The sequence below is a fragment of the Panthera pardus genome, unplaced genomic scaffold (assembly GCF_024362965.1).
Source record: "Panthera pardus isolate Hobbes unplaced genomic scaffold, ASM2436296v1 HiC_scaffold_13, whole genome shotgun sequence".
NCBI lineage: Eukaryota > Metazoa > Chordata > Mammalia > Carnivora > Felidae > Panthera > Panthera pardus.
Window position 1 is genome coordinate 163,587,398 of NW_026526688.1, and position 12,862 is coordinate 163,600,259.

General features: G+C 46.1%; 1 protein-coding gene across 10 annotated transcripts in view; it reads right to left on the minus strand.

The window, feature by feature from the left end:
• The window catches only part of DCUN1D4 (defective in cullin neddylation 1 domain containing 4), an 83,174-nt gene that overhangs the window by 65,106 nt on the left and 5,206 nt on the right, over nucleotides 1–12,862 (minus strand). Inside the window, exon 1 of one of the 10 annotated variants that reach the window (XM_019470196.2) lies at nucleotides 7,988–8,138. The exons of 2 other annotated variants lie outside the window; for them this stretch is intronic. In XM_019470196.2, coding sequence (XP_019325741.1) covers nucleotides 7,988–8,012 — 25 coding nt within the window. In that variant the 5' untranslated portion in view covers nucleotides 8,013–8,138. Of the gene's footprint in view, nucleotides 1–423; nucleotides 612–5,975; nucleotides 6,664–6,858; nucleotides 6,880–6,981; nucleotides 7,001–7,522; nucleotides 7,634–7,673; nucleotides 7,693–7,987; nucleotides 8,139–12,862 lie in introns of those variants that run through there. 7 more of the 10 variants (XM_053901593.1, XM_053901591.1, XM_053901592.1 and 4 more) reach the window with 7 other exon arrangements.

Here is a 12,862-nt window from a genome sequence, read left to right on the forward strand (position 1 = left end):
AAATAAGATCTAAGGAGACGAAATAAACACGACTATTCCGTGAGTTAAGGTATGCAATACTTTGCCACAATCAGTCCCCCAGTTAGAATCGGTTTTTAAATGCCAACTGTCACTGAGAGAAGATGGCAGCAAGGAGGAGAGAGGAGTGGCAAAGAAGGAATTCATCCTCCATGCTGATGCTGTTGGGGCCCACTCCAAGAACAAAAGAGCCAGAAGCAAAATGGAGACGATGAGGTCAGCTGGCTCTGCCGTCACCATCCACAGGCCAGAGACAAAATCGGGGGTTCCAGGATACCTGCAGGGCTGCCATAAGGACTAAACCAAAGGCACAAACAGAACGTTGAGTATTATTTCATCGGCAGCGGTGGGGCATCTAGCCCTGCGGTCAGAATGCCTGAGTTAGAATCTCAATTCGCCACTTACTTACAAGCTGTGTGACGTTACGAAGACGACTAAACCTTTCTCCGCCTCAGCTTCCTCATTTGTGAAATGGGAATAATGGTACATAGCCTGCTTCTGAGGGCCGTGGTGAGGGCTGAATGCGTCAAGATGGGCAAAGCAGCTGGAACAGTCCAAGGATAATCACCAAACCTGTCTCAGCCCCTCTCCATTCCCCCTCGTTCCTCCTCTCTCCCTGTGCCCCACCTTGTCTGACTCGTGCTTCCCTCCTCTCCTCTCCTTCCTACTCATACACTCTCCCTGGTCCCTCTTCGCAGCCCTCCGCCCGTGTGGCTCCTGCCCACCCCTCCACCTTGTCCCCTTCACTCTAGCCTGCCAAACACCCATTCTACCCAAAAAAACCACAAATATTATTTCCATAGCTAATACTTCCAAATCAGATCCAAAAAAGACACACTAGAAGTTATACATTAGTTCCTGAGCGTCAGACTTTGTTTGTTTGTTTTCAGGGCAAAGAGGCGATTAGGAAAAGACAAGCAGTGAAAAGCTCTGTATACTGAGATCCAGCAGGGTGGCTGATGTGTGGCCCAGAGTCCTGACTGACCACTGGCAAGACAGCACCCACAACGGACGTCATACATGCCTATGTGTCCTTTCTGTCCTTTGAGTAACCTGGGACCAGGAACCTAGGACTCTGAACAGAGTCCAGTCAGGGTGGAAAGGCACATCACTGCTCTTCTCCACAAGGGCCTCTGCCACGAACGGTCCGGTGACAGGTCTGGATGTTGATCTTCAGAATTCTTAGTTTCTCGAGCACCAGAAACCAACTAGCTAATATAACAGGATAACGACTGCTCTTTTAAAGGGCCACCGTATAATTCACAGCATGTCTAGGAAATCCAGAAAACCAAGTTACACAACCAAAACAATGCTTACGAGCACACGGCAGAGCACACAGACACAGCCAGAACTGGCTGGCCCCTGGGACCAGGGCAGCTGCCCCCACTGCCCATCCCCTCCAAACGGCCTCAGGGCACTCCCCCAGCTTCTTTCCATCCCTTGCCTCCAGCTTCAGATTCCATTCATTCACGATTCAAGTTCTGTGGTGGGTGTGTGTGAGCAGGTCTGCCTACAAAGGTAGGAGTTTCCCAACCAGAGAAAGAGCCAGGGCCCCGAAGACTGACAATGCCCATCACAGACACAAATGGATGGCACACCATCTCTGGAAATACCAGCGATATGGGCCAGCAAGTAGCAAAAGGTTTAAAAAAAAAAAACAAAAAAACCCCTCAAAGATGGAACTAAAAGGAATCCTACCCAGAGGTAATGCTATTTGGGGAGGGTGGGGGTCTTTTTCATATCATTTAGTGTTTTAGTATATTAGTTAGTTGCAAAAACTACAAGCCTACCTTCCTAAACTGAAAATAACTCATTAAGAGTGTTTTCTAAATAAAAGAAAAATAATTCAAATCTGGAGTAGTAAATTCTTTGTTTGCTAGAATAATGGACACAAGAGGGGAAAAACAAAACACTTAGGTCTGAAACAGTAATGCAATTATTGCCAAAATACATGATTCTATTTAAAATGCGTTTGGATATCTTTTTCCACTTAAAGCATAGTTTTTAAATGTATATTCTGCTTAAAAGAATAATTCTCAAGAGATACTTCTCCTAACCTGAATCTCAGAATAAGAAAAAAGAACAAGCTCTGAAAAGCTATTAATACGAATGCAAGATGACCAACTATAAAAAGATATCAGAATTAATGTCACATTCTCAGAAAATTCACCTTCAACTAACAAAGTTTATTATCTAAAGAAAGCTTCCAGCAATCTCAATGTATAGTTAACATTACGAAATAAACCCTAAGGACCAGAATCTGGTCACAAAACAAAGAGAGGTAATGCCAGTCTTCTCAAGCCCTGCCTTAGCCTTCTCCACACAGACTTACACACCAGATCTGAAATGGAAACATGCGCTTTCACACATAGACTCCTGGTCCCTTAGTATATCACCAGCATTTTACTTTCCCCTTGAGAACTTCTCCGTGCCACAGGCATTCTTCAATACATCTGCATGTATTTAAAAAGAAATATTATCGGGGCCCCTGGGTGGCTCAGCTGGCTAAGCGACCAACTCTTGATTTCGGCTCAGGTCCTGATCTAATGGGTGGTGGGATCAAGCCCCAGGTGGGGCTGTAGCTGGGCGTGGAGCCTGCTTAGGATTCTCCCTCTCCCTGTGCCCCTCCCCTGCTCATGCTTGCATTCTCTAATATATTTATATTTATATAATTGAAATTGGTTTGCTTATGGCTGACTTTGTTAAAAAAGAGAATGAATAAGTGAAAGTTTGTATTCCCTGAAGACAATCTGAAGATAATGAAAGACTCAGAAGCATACTAAATAGGAAGGAGAATTAAAATTTTCTAGATAATTCACTAAGAGTTGACCATTTAAGTGCAATTCAATACATGCTTGAGGACCTAAACAAAGCATCATCTTTGATGACAAAGTGGATACTAAGTCAGATAGTCCCAGATCTCAAGGGGTAATAATCTAATTGGGGAAGGGACAAATAAGTAAACAAGCAGCTACTGTTATAGAAGTTAAAACTGAGAACAGAAGTAAACAGTACTTTGGAGATTCAACACACAGAGAGAGGATGAGTCTGCTAGAGAGGGAACAGGAACCCGGTAAGGAAAAGCTCCCCAGAAGTAGCACTGATGGAAGCAGCAGTTCAGGGAGAAGAAAGTGAGCTTCAACTACAGAAGCTGGTTCAAACCCAGGTTCTGAGGAGTCTGTATTTCATGAAGCAAACGGGAACCCTCGTTTTGTCTAGGGGAATCCTAAGGACAATGATGATTGGACTAGCGATGAGGAAGGCAAAGGGAGAGGAGGCTGAGGCTAGCAAAAGGATTACTGCCCATTCACTACAACGTAAGGAAAGACGGATCAGCCTCAGGGTGATGGCAATAGGTCTGAGAGTTCAGTAGAGCATGGGGAAGGATGAGAAATATCTAAGCTGCCAGCTTGGGTCAGTAAATGAATTGCAGTTCATGAACCAGAGGAATAAAACTAATTAGTCTTGTTTTCCTCTTTGTTTTGACTGCTAGGATGCTCAGAGCCAAAATATGGCCTGTTTCTAACATACAGCAAGCATTTATATGCAGCCTGTAAATCTACAGTTTATTTTCCTTCTCTTAACAGGCTTTTATTTATACTTAGTAAGTCACCTTTGTTTTAAAATGAAGCAGAAAATAAACTGACAGATTAAAAAAAAAAAAAAAAAAAAAAAAGACTGAGACCAAGCCAGAAACAGCTGGACAAAGTAGCTGGATCAGGGATATAACCTGTAGGATGCCGACCCAGAGCATTTTCCTCACAGTTCTTACACCCTAGCACAGGCCACATCTCACAAAAGCAGCTGAAAAATGCCAGACTTTCACTTTCTCAACCTTCCTTACAAGTAGCAGTGCCATAGGATCAGTTCTATTCAGTGAAACTGAAATGGGGGGGGGGGGGAGGGGTTGGGAGTCTCCAAGGTGACCTTCTAGAAGACTCCTCTCTGCTAAGAGGGAGTTATAAGAAAATATATTCCTTTCTTCCCTGTCTTACACAGGCATGATGTCTGGGGCCCCAGCAACCACATTGCCAACAAGAGGCAACCAGCCTGAGGCTTTCCAGAAGTCAAAATATTAAGAAGAGAGGAAGAAAGGGATGCAAAGAACCTAGAGTCTTCAAAGGTATCATTCAGACACTGCACCAGAACATCTATTCTCTACATTTCTTGCTACTGGGCAATAATAAGTTCTATTATTTATGCCATTTTTAGTTGTGTATTGTTACTTGCCAATAATGGATACAACAGAGGTCAAATCATGAGGTCGGTTTCTGACAGGTTGATTTTTTATTCTGCTGATTTAACAAGATCCTTATTCTTGAGATGACAAAATACCAAACGTATTAGCCAGGAAGAAAGCAATAAACTATAAGAGCTGCTGGGAGCAGCTAAAGATAAAAACAGAAAGGGATATAATGATAAATAACATCTGGAAAAATGTGATCAAGTACAGGCAGGGGCACTTCTTGGAGGAACAGAGGAAGGAAAGAGTAAATGTACAGAAGTTCTCTATGATGAAGAAAATGAGGGAGACTTTGCTGGCAGTGCTATAGACAAGATAACCTAAAAACCTTCCCAATATAAAACTGTGCAAAAATACTGGGCCAAGGGTAAGAAACATCTGTTTAAATGCATAGATAAGTTCACATGAAAATAAAGGACCTCCATTGGGGCACGTGGGTGGCTCAGTCGGTTAAGCATCCCACTTTGGCTCAGGTCATGATCTCGAAGTTCACTTGCTCCAGCCCCACATTGGACTCTGTGCTGACGGCTGAGAGCCTGGAACCTGCTTCGATTCCCTGTCTCCCTCTCTCTCTCTGCCCCTCCCCCTCTCATACTCTGTGTCTCTTTCTGTCAAAAATAAATAAAACATTTTAAAAAATTAAAAGAAAAGAAAGGACCTCCCCAAAGGCCAAAAATTAAAGAGGAACCTAAAATCCACAGCATAAAATATAAGCTGATCAGGTTTAGAAACCTAGGGTTTGAGGGGCTGGAGAAGAGGGGGACTGTGTGTGTGTAAAGGGCAACTGCCCTTTGGGATATAATAGAGATAAAAAGGGAAAAATTACTAAGCTAATACTTCTTTTAAAACACCACCTTGAACACAATTATAACTCTTGTTTTCATCTTCATACACTTTACCCTTTATATGAGAACAAATTCCAATATTAAGTGCATATTTTAAAAAACATGTCCACATTACATAGTTACACATCACAAAAGGCTTCCTGAATATTTCATCACAAGATTAAGCAAAACGTAAGATAAACAGAAATCTTTTCCTGAAAAAATTACACATTGCCCAATTTTTCAGCCATCATTTAACCATTAATCACTTAATCAAGTATGCAAGTTCAGTATATTTGTAACCATACTAAAAGGTTTCCAAATTTTAGGACTTTTTGGTCAAATTTTATCATTAGGATCATTATAATATTCTTCTAGTGACTATGCTACCAATAGTTTCACAATACCTTATATATCACATAAAATCAGTCTGTCATCTCTGAGCTAATCTTATGGCCCTCTACATTACAGATTCTGCGATGTACAGATTCAGTATTTAAATGGTAATGGGAATCCGCAAAAGATGTGGCATTTAGGGCACCTAAAGACTGAGAGGGTGGTCTCTAATATTAAAGAGGCAAAGAGAAAGAATGACAGTAGCAGTTAAAAGCAAACCAAAAAAAAAAAAAAAAACAAAAACCCAATACGAAAACTTAAGGCCCTCCACCAAGTTTACCTTCTTCTAGCTTCCTTTGCTCCCCTATTCCCTTGAAAACTGAAAACATCACATATTCCCTTTGTTCGTCTTCATGCAGGCTTTATGAATGGGCACATTTCCACCCTAAATTCCATTAAGCCTCCTCCATCACTCAAGACCATCTTTTTTCAAAAAGTCCTATCTCTGGGCAGTCCAAACAGCCCAAGAAATACAACCACATAATCTATACTACCTTCACAAGGGTTACACTGGTCTCCACTGCATTCCGAGATTTATGTAAAATTAAGCCTTTTAAACTAGTGTTTACATACACTGGATGCCACAATAAACACAGCATCCTAAACTCTGCTTTAAGATCGTGCTGAATTTTGAATGTTTTTCCAAACCTATGAGCTAGATGATAAAAGGCTAAGCATTACCCTACAAATTACAAATAAGGCCACCAAATGCCGGAGGAAGTAATCAACTAGTGAATCAAGAACCCAAGTGCAAAAGGACTGTGTCTGGCTTGGTTTTCCCCCTCCCGCTGACACAGAGAGAAGGTCTAGTGAATCGCTCCAGCCCCAGGGGACAAGAGAAGATTCCCAAGAGCGCGCTCGGGTCCGCTGGGGAAAAAGCACGAGTTAGCAGAGCCGGGAAGCTCCGAAAGGCGCGAAGCATTCTGGGACTCGTTTCCACAGTTACCCACGTGCACCCAACCCAACCGCGGCCCCGCGCGGCGCGGACTACAAGTCCCAGAATTCCGCGCGACCGCCTTTCCCCTTCACACCCGGCCACTAGAGCCAGACCCTAAAGGAAACCCCTAACGCGTCCTCCCCGCAAGCTAGGCAGAGGTCGCGCTCCGCAGGCGCTACGTGGAGCCTGTGGTCCAGCTCCCCCGTGCAGGGAAGCGGGTCTCTAGGTACCAGCGTCCACACCTGACGACCAGAAATTAGACAACTGCGTCACAGACTGCCAAACCCACGGACTGCCTGGGACCCCAACACCTCCCCTGCGCAAAACCCCCCACCCGGTCTCCAGGGCCCGACCCCTCCCGCTCCCGCCGCGGAAAACCCGCAGCCCGCGCCCGTGCCCCGCCTCCCAGTCCCGCAGCCGGAGCCCGCGCCAGCGCTGACCTCGCTTCCCGCCGCTCTGGGGGAACCGCGGCCAGCGCCAACCTCAGGGCACCTCCCCGCCCCCTCCACCTCAGCCCCGCCCCCTCCTCTCCCGGCACCCCGAAGCTCAGGGCTCCCCCTTACATGGACCCTATCTTGATCCGGGGGAGGGAACACCTCCCTGAAAACTGAGTTTGCCACCTTTCCCCTGAGCCCCGCGCGGACCGAATGTGGACTTGACAGTCCTCCCCCTGCCCCCGGCCCCTCCCAACCCCCCTTTCCTCCCAACTAGCTTTACACCCCCACCGCACCTCCCCTACCCCTGCCCCCATCCTGTCACCTCAAACCCTCCCCTCCTTCCTCGCCTCTAACTCCCAATTACCCTCTCTTCCCAACACCTGCTCAATCCTATTACCCCAACGTCTGCCCCCCTCTTAACCACTCCCAATTACCCTACCACCCTCCCTATGCCTCTCCAGCCCGCCGGACTCCCCAACTATCCCATCACACCCCAATCCTTCCCACCACCTCGCTCTCCCGTTACATCAGCCCTCATCTCCGCGCCCGCCCTCCAGCCCCGCTCGACCGCTGCCCCCATTCCCCCACCGCATTGTTCCCCCCCCCCCACCCCCGCCATCCAGCCTTCTTCCCATTGTCCCCGCCCCCGCGCTCCCCTAGCACTCACCCGCCTTTCTCACGGAGCCGCCCGCACCACTCAGCCCCTAGGAAATCCTCACCCCTGCGCCCCGCTCGCTCGCTCCCTCCCTCTCTCCCCGCGCCGGTGCCACCCCCGGCCCTGCCCGCTAGCGCCCGCCGCCGCCTCCACCTCCATTCACCCCAGGCACTCCGGTCCCAGCCCTTCATCGCACGTCCCGCCCCCCCTGCCCCCAACACTGAAAAGGAGCCAGTCCCCACCCCCCTCACCTCCGCCCTCCCCCATCAGGCCGGCCCCTTCCCCCCCACGCCCGCCCCCGCCCCGCGCCGCCCGCAGCGTCACCGCCCGCCCCGGCCCCGGGAGGGGAAGGGGTGGCTCCCGGGCAGGGACTCCCGGCGCGTTTCGGGACAGGAGGCGCGGGGCGGGGACTGCGGGAGCGGAGTGGAGAGTGCTAGCAACCGCCCGGCCCCGGCCAGCTCGCTCTCTGTTACTCACTGACAGCGGCGGCATCCGAGTGCATTTTCGGGCAGCTCACACCCCACTCGCCGCCCAGGCTCCCGCGCTCGCCTCGCGGTCCCCCCACCGGCTCGCCGCACCTCGGCTTGGAGCTGAGGACCAGCCGCCAGCACTCCCGGCCTGCCCACCTCGCCTCCAACCATTGGCTGAACCTCGGTCGAAGGACCGCCCCTCCGCGTCTCTCATTTGACAAAAGGAGTAAGGAGGGCGCCGGTCTGGGGCTGGCAAAGAGGCCCCGCCCCTTGAGGTCCAATGCGATTGGTCCCGGCGCCTCGTCCCCGTAACGCCCCTGGCGGAGGCCACGCTCTGGAGCAGCAGGTTGGGCCCGGCTGCTGTCACTCATCCCCGGGGGTCCGAAAGCGCGTGTAGGGGCGAGGCTGGCGAATTGGTCCACCTTGACCCTGAAGCCCCGCCCCGTCACGGGCGGGATTGGTGGAGCTGCAGACCAACCGAGAAAGAAGGGTCGGCTTCTGAAACAAAGCACGCGTGGTGTTGCGTGAAGAGCGGTAAAGGGAAAGCACAGTTGGGGGCATCTTGTGTCCCGCTACAAGGAGTAGGGGAGTTGGCCCCAAACTTGCGTCACCCGCTTGTCTCGCACGCCTCGGAGCGGTCCTCAACAGAAGCCCAGTCCGCTCCGAACTTGGACTGGGACTTCTCTTGTTAGCTGTTTCCTACTGCTGGAAACTGGATAAAGGATCATCGCATTCTCGTTTCCAGCAAACCCTCTAAGGAACAAACTCCTACTTCTTGTACAACAATTACAACAATCCATCCTCTTCCCGGTTTTGAATTGCACTTCTTTTCCAGAATCAACACACTTCTCCCTTGGTCACAAATGGGCTGTTCTAAAGGCTTCGAATGCTAACAGGCATTGTCCGTCGTCATACACACATCTGAATACGCCCCCCCCCCCACCCCCCACAGCACGCAGGAAATCAGGGCCACGATCTCAGCTTCAGGCTCAGTCTGGCACGTTGGCAAGTCCAGAGGATAGGTTCTGAGTCCTCGAAGGACAACTGGCTGAATTGAGAGACTGTCATTCATTGACGCTGAGAGGGCCTCATTTGGCTGTTAGTTGGCAGAGGAAGGTGTTAATTTAAGTGAATTCGTAGGACCACTGAGTTTCCTAAGACAAGAACTCGCACCATTCTTATGAGTTCCAACCATTTTTTTCAATGCTTTTCAACCAAGTCGTCACACTTAACCATAATGTAGCAGAATAATTTGAGATACTTAGGAAGGACAGCCCTCTCCTACCCCAATCACGGGCACATCCACCGCTTACCTGTATCCCAAGGCTCTGCCCCAGCCTACAGCCAGGGCATTACACACACACACACACACACACACACACACACACCCACCGCCTCCAAGAATATTACAAACAACTGGTAACAAAACATTAGCCGTTTAAGTTTTAGATTTCTATAGCCAAGGCTTTTGAGTTTCAGAGTTCCGAAATTTAGGTTTCAAATCAGTGGATAAATGTTACACCAAAAACAAGATATTTTGAAAGAACAGGATCAAACCAGTTCATCTGTCCACACCACTCCTGTTGTAGTATACTCTATCCCTATAAATCCCTAATGTCTCCCGAGTAAATTACAGCCTTATAATTTTGTACCTATCATTAACACATTTATGAATCACTTCACCTAATTATAGAATCTCAGAATTGACCTGAATTTATCCGCTTCAGTTTTCTTCTCAAGAATCTCCTCTATATTGGTGACTTTTAACCTAACAGGTCTGTCAGCTGGGCCTCACAGAGATGGGTAAGTACCTCCGGACTCTGAAATAGGCCATTCCTTGTTGGGCAGATCTAATTCTAAGAAAAGTCCCTTCTTACTCTGAACTAAGAGCTGTGCTTGCAATCCTTATCACATTTATGTGTTCAACCTACTCTATATCTAGGAAATAGTAAATTATATATAGTTTACACAAATTCATAATATTTTGTATATATATTTGTATGTTTTTTATTGATCATGGTAATTTAAGGGCTGAGACACAGTTATTTTGCAAAGAAAGGAGTTTGCTTCTTGACACCACCAAATTAAAATAAACCCACAACTAATTTGTTCTAGGGAGCCATTTACTGTATTGATTTTTTTGCACCAAACTTTATAATGTATATAATGGCTAAGCTACATGAGGGATCTGCCCACTGCTTGCCCCTAGCACCCAGCACTTCACTGGCTCAGGGTGTCCAAAAAAATATATAGGATGTTCAGCCTTTGTTACTTCTCAGCATCACTTTCAGTCAGGCCTGTATGGTTATTTTCAAATGAAAAACAGACTTAGTAATTAGTACACATCTTTCTGGTAGGTCAGCTACAGCCTGAAGATTGAGGGGCTAAGTTCATTCTTAGTTTGCTAAGACTTACTGCCCACATGTTGAATGAATAGTAAAACAGGTATAACTAAATGATTACATAATATTCTGTAAATATCACCCCATCATTTTAATAATCCACAAGACTAGAAACCTTTGAGGGCAGGAAACTTGTTATATATATCTTATGTCCCCAGCACCTAGTATAGTGCTTTCAAATAGTAGGCACCAGTTAGTCGTTCCTTAAAGTGAACGGAATGTTGACTGTAATGTGAAATTTTAGATCTAGGAGAAGCCTTGGGAAAACCCAACTTCCTCATTTTAAGAATATGAGACTTGAGGTCCCAAGAAGTTAAATGTCTAATCTAAATCACTCAGCTAGTTAATAACAAAGCAGTAACTAAACTCAGGTTTCTCACCTCCCAGACCAGGTCTTTCCCCCCGTACCACACTGTCCCATACCATACCTTCAAACTCCAAGGATGGGTAAGCTACTCTTCCTTCCCATTTGAATGTTATTATAAAAACCTGATACAAGTTCTATACTTCATAGCTGGAATACTGCCTTCTTTTTTATGAAACGCAATAAGAATTTTTTTTCAATATGTAATATAACATGTAACGTTTTTCTCTCTGGTGCCATTTCCAAATTACTTGATCCTTATGGGGATGCTTACAGAGATAATAATGTTACACTTCTGTGCATTTATATTCAAATCCTTGGAGGGAAAATTAATAAGTATCTTGGGAGTGTGATGGTAGAGTAAAACTTTCCCCCAAATTCCGCACATCCCACAATAGCAGGCTTTTCTGCATGTGTCGGGGATGGGGATACAGAGTGGAGAATGGCAGAGTCCTACGACTGAAATAAAGTTGGGCCTGCTTAGATAAGTAGATAAATGTGCCCCTGGTAAAATTTGAAGAGAATGGAAAAGAACACATGTCAAGGAGGAATCAATTCAGCCTCAGATTGCAGTGCGAGAGTGTGTAGAACTCCACTCTTATCAAAAGTCAGGCTACCTGGGTTTACATGGAAACGAAAACAAAACAAAGTAATATATCTGTAGAGGTCAGGATAATTCATTTCTCCAGACTCATAACCAACTGACAGTTTGCTAATCCAAATGATGACAACTTTTTTTTTAGTTCCTTCCCATGTGATCGTGCTTTGCTTGTTAAAGTATTCCACCTAACCTTGCAACACTCCAGTAGAGTACTAATATTATCCCTAATTTGCAGATAAGTTAACGGAGGCTTAGACAGCTTCAGTAACTTGCCATCTAGCTAATAAGGAATAGTGTCCCTAAGTGGTGAAACTCCCTGCGTTATAATGTTCCCCCTCTTTTTAATCAGGTTAATATATGCCCTGCATACCTAAGAGACTTATTTATAAGGATATAATGATATGGATATGAATGTGCTTTTCAAAGATAGTGAAACCTGGCCTTATTCTCGAGTTGAATATCTAGACTCAGGTTGCCTTTGTAGATATATATTATGAAAAATAGGAGTCAGAAAGATTAGTTCCAGGTTACTCTATCCTTCTTACCTGTTTTATCCTTTGACCTGATTTCAATAGCAACTATCAACTTCATGGTATTTTTTTAATGAGATTATTTATCTAGAGTATCTAATGAGGCTCTGCTGAATGTAATAAATTCACTACTCTGATATACCAGTGGGAAGGGACAGCCTCTTCGGCCTGCTGGACTTAACCTTTTAACCATTGAGGCCTGTGTTACTGGGAAACAGTTTCGGCTCTTAAGCTTTTAATTTCATAGGAATGTCACTGTAACTTATGCTTCTTTTCACTTATATTCATAGAACAGTTTTGCAATAGCCACTTGCAGATGCTACTAGGGTAATAAAAGTGTAGGTTTCATTTTTCAGTACCTGTATATAGTCATGTCCCAATTATTAGGCTAATGGAAAAGGCTCAGAAGTAGACATTTTCCTCCATTGTCACCAACAGGGACAGTCTCTCCTCAAAACTGATGATGATTGGGGCGGCTGAGTGGTTCAGTTGGTTAAGCGTCCGACTTCGGCTCAGGTCATGATCTCACAGTTCGTGAGTTTGAGCCCGTGTCGGGCTCCGTGCTGACAGCTCAGAGCCTGGAGCCTGGAGCCTGATTCAGATTCTGTGCCTCCCTCTCTCTCTGCCCCTCCCCCACTCACACTCTGCCTCTCTCTGTCTCTCAAAAATGAATAAACGTGGGGAAAAATTAAAAAAAAAACTGGTGATGATTGACAAGCTGAAAAGATGGCATCATTTGCCATATATCTTGTTTAACACACTTTTTCTTTCATCAGCTTCCTTTTCCCCTGCCCCTATTATGCTAGAGGTTAGAACACTGACAGTGAAACACAAGCAAGTGACCTCTATAATCATCACAGGTTACTTCGTAGAATTGATAACCTGTCATGTGGGTTTATAATGCACATTAACGGGACTTCCATATTTTTCATCAGCCTCTATTGGGTCAGTAATGTAACTCCCAAAGTGGAAAAAAAGAGACCTT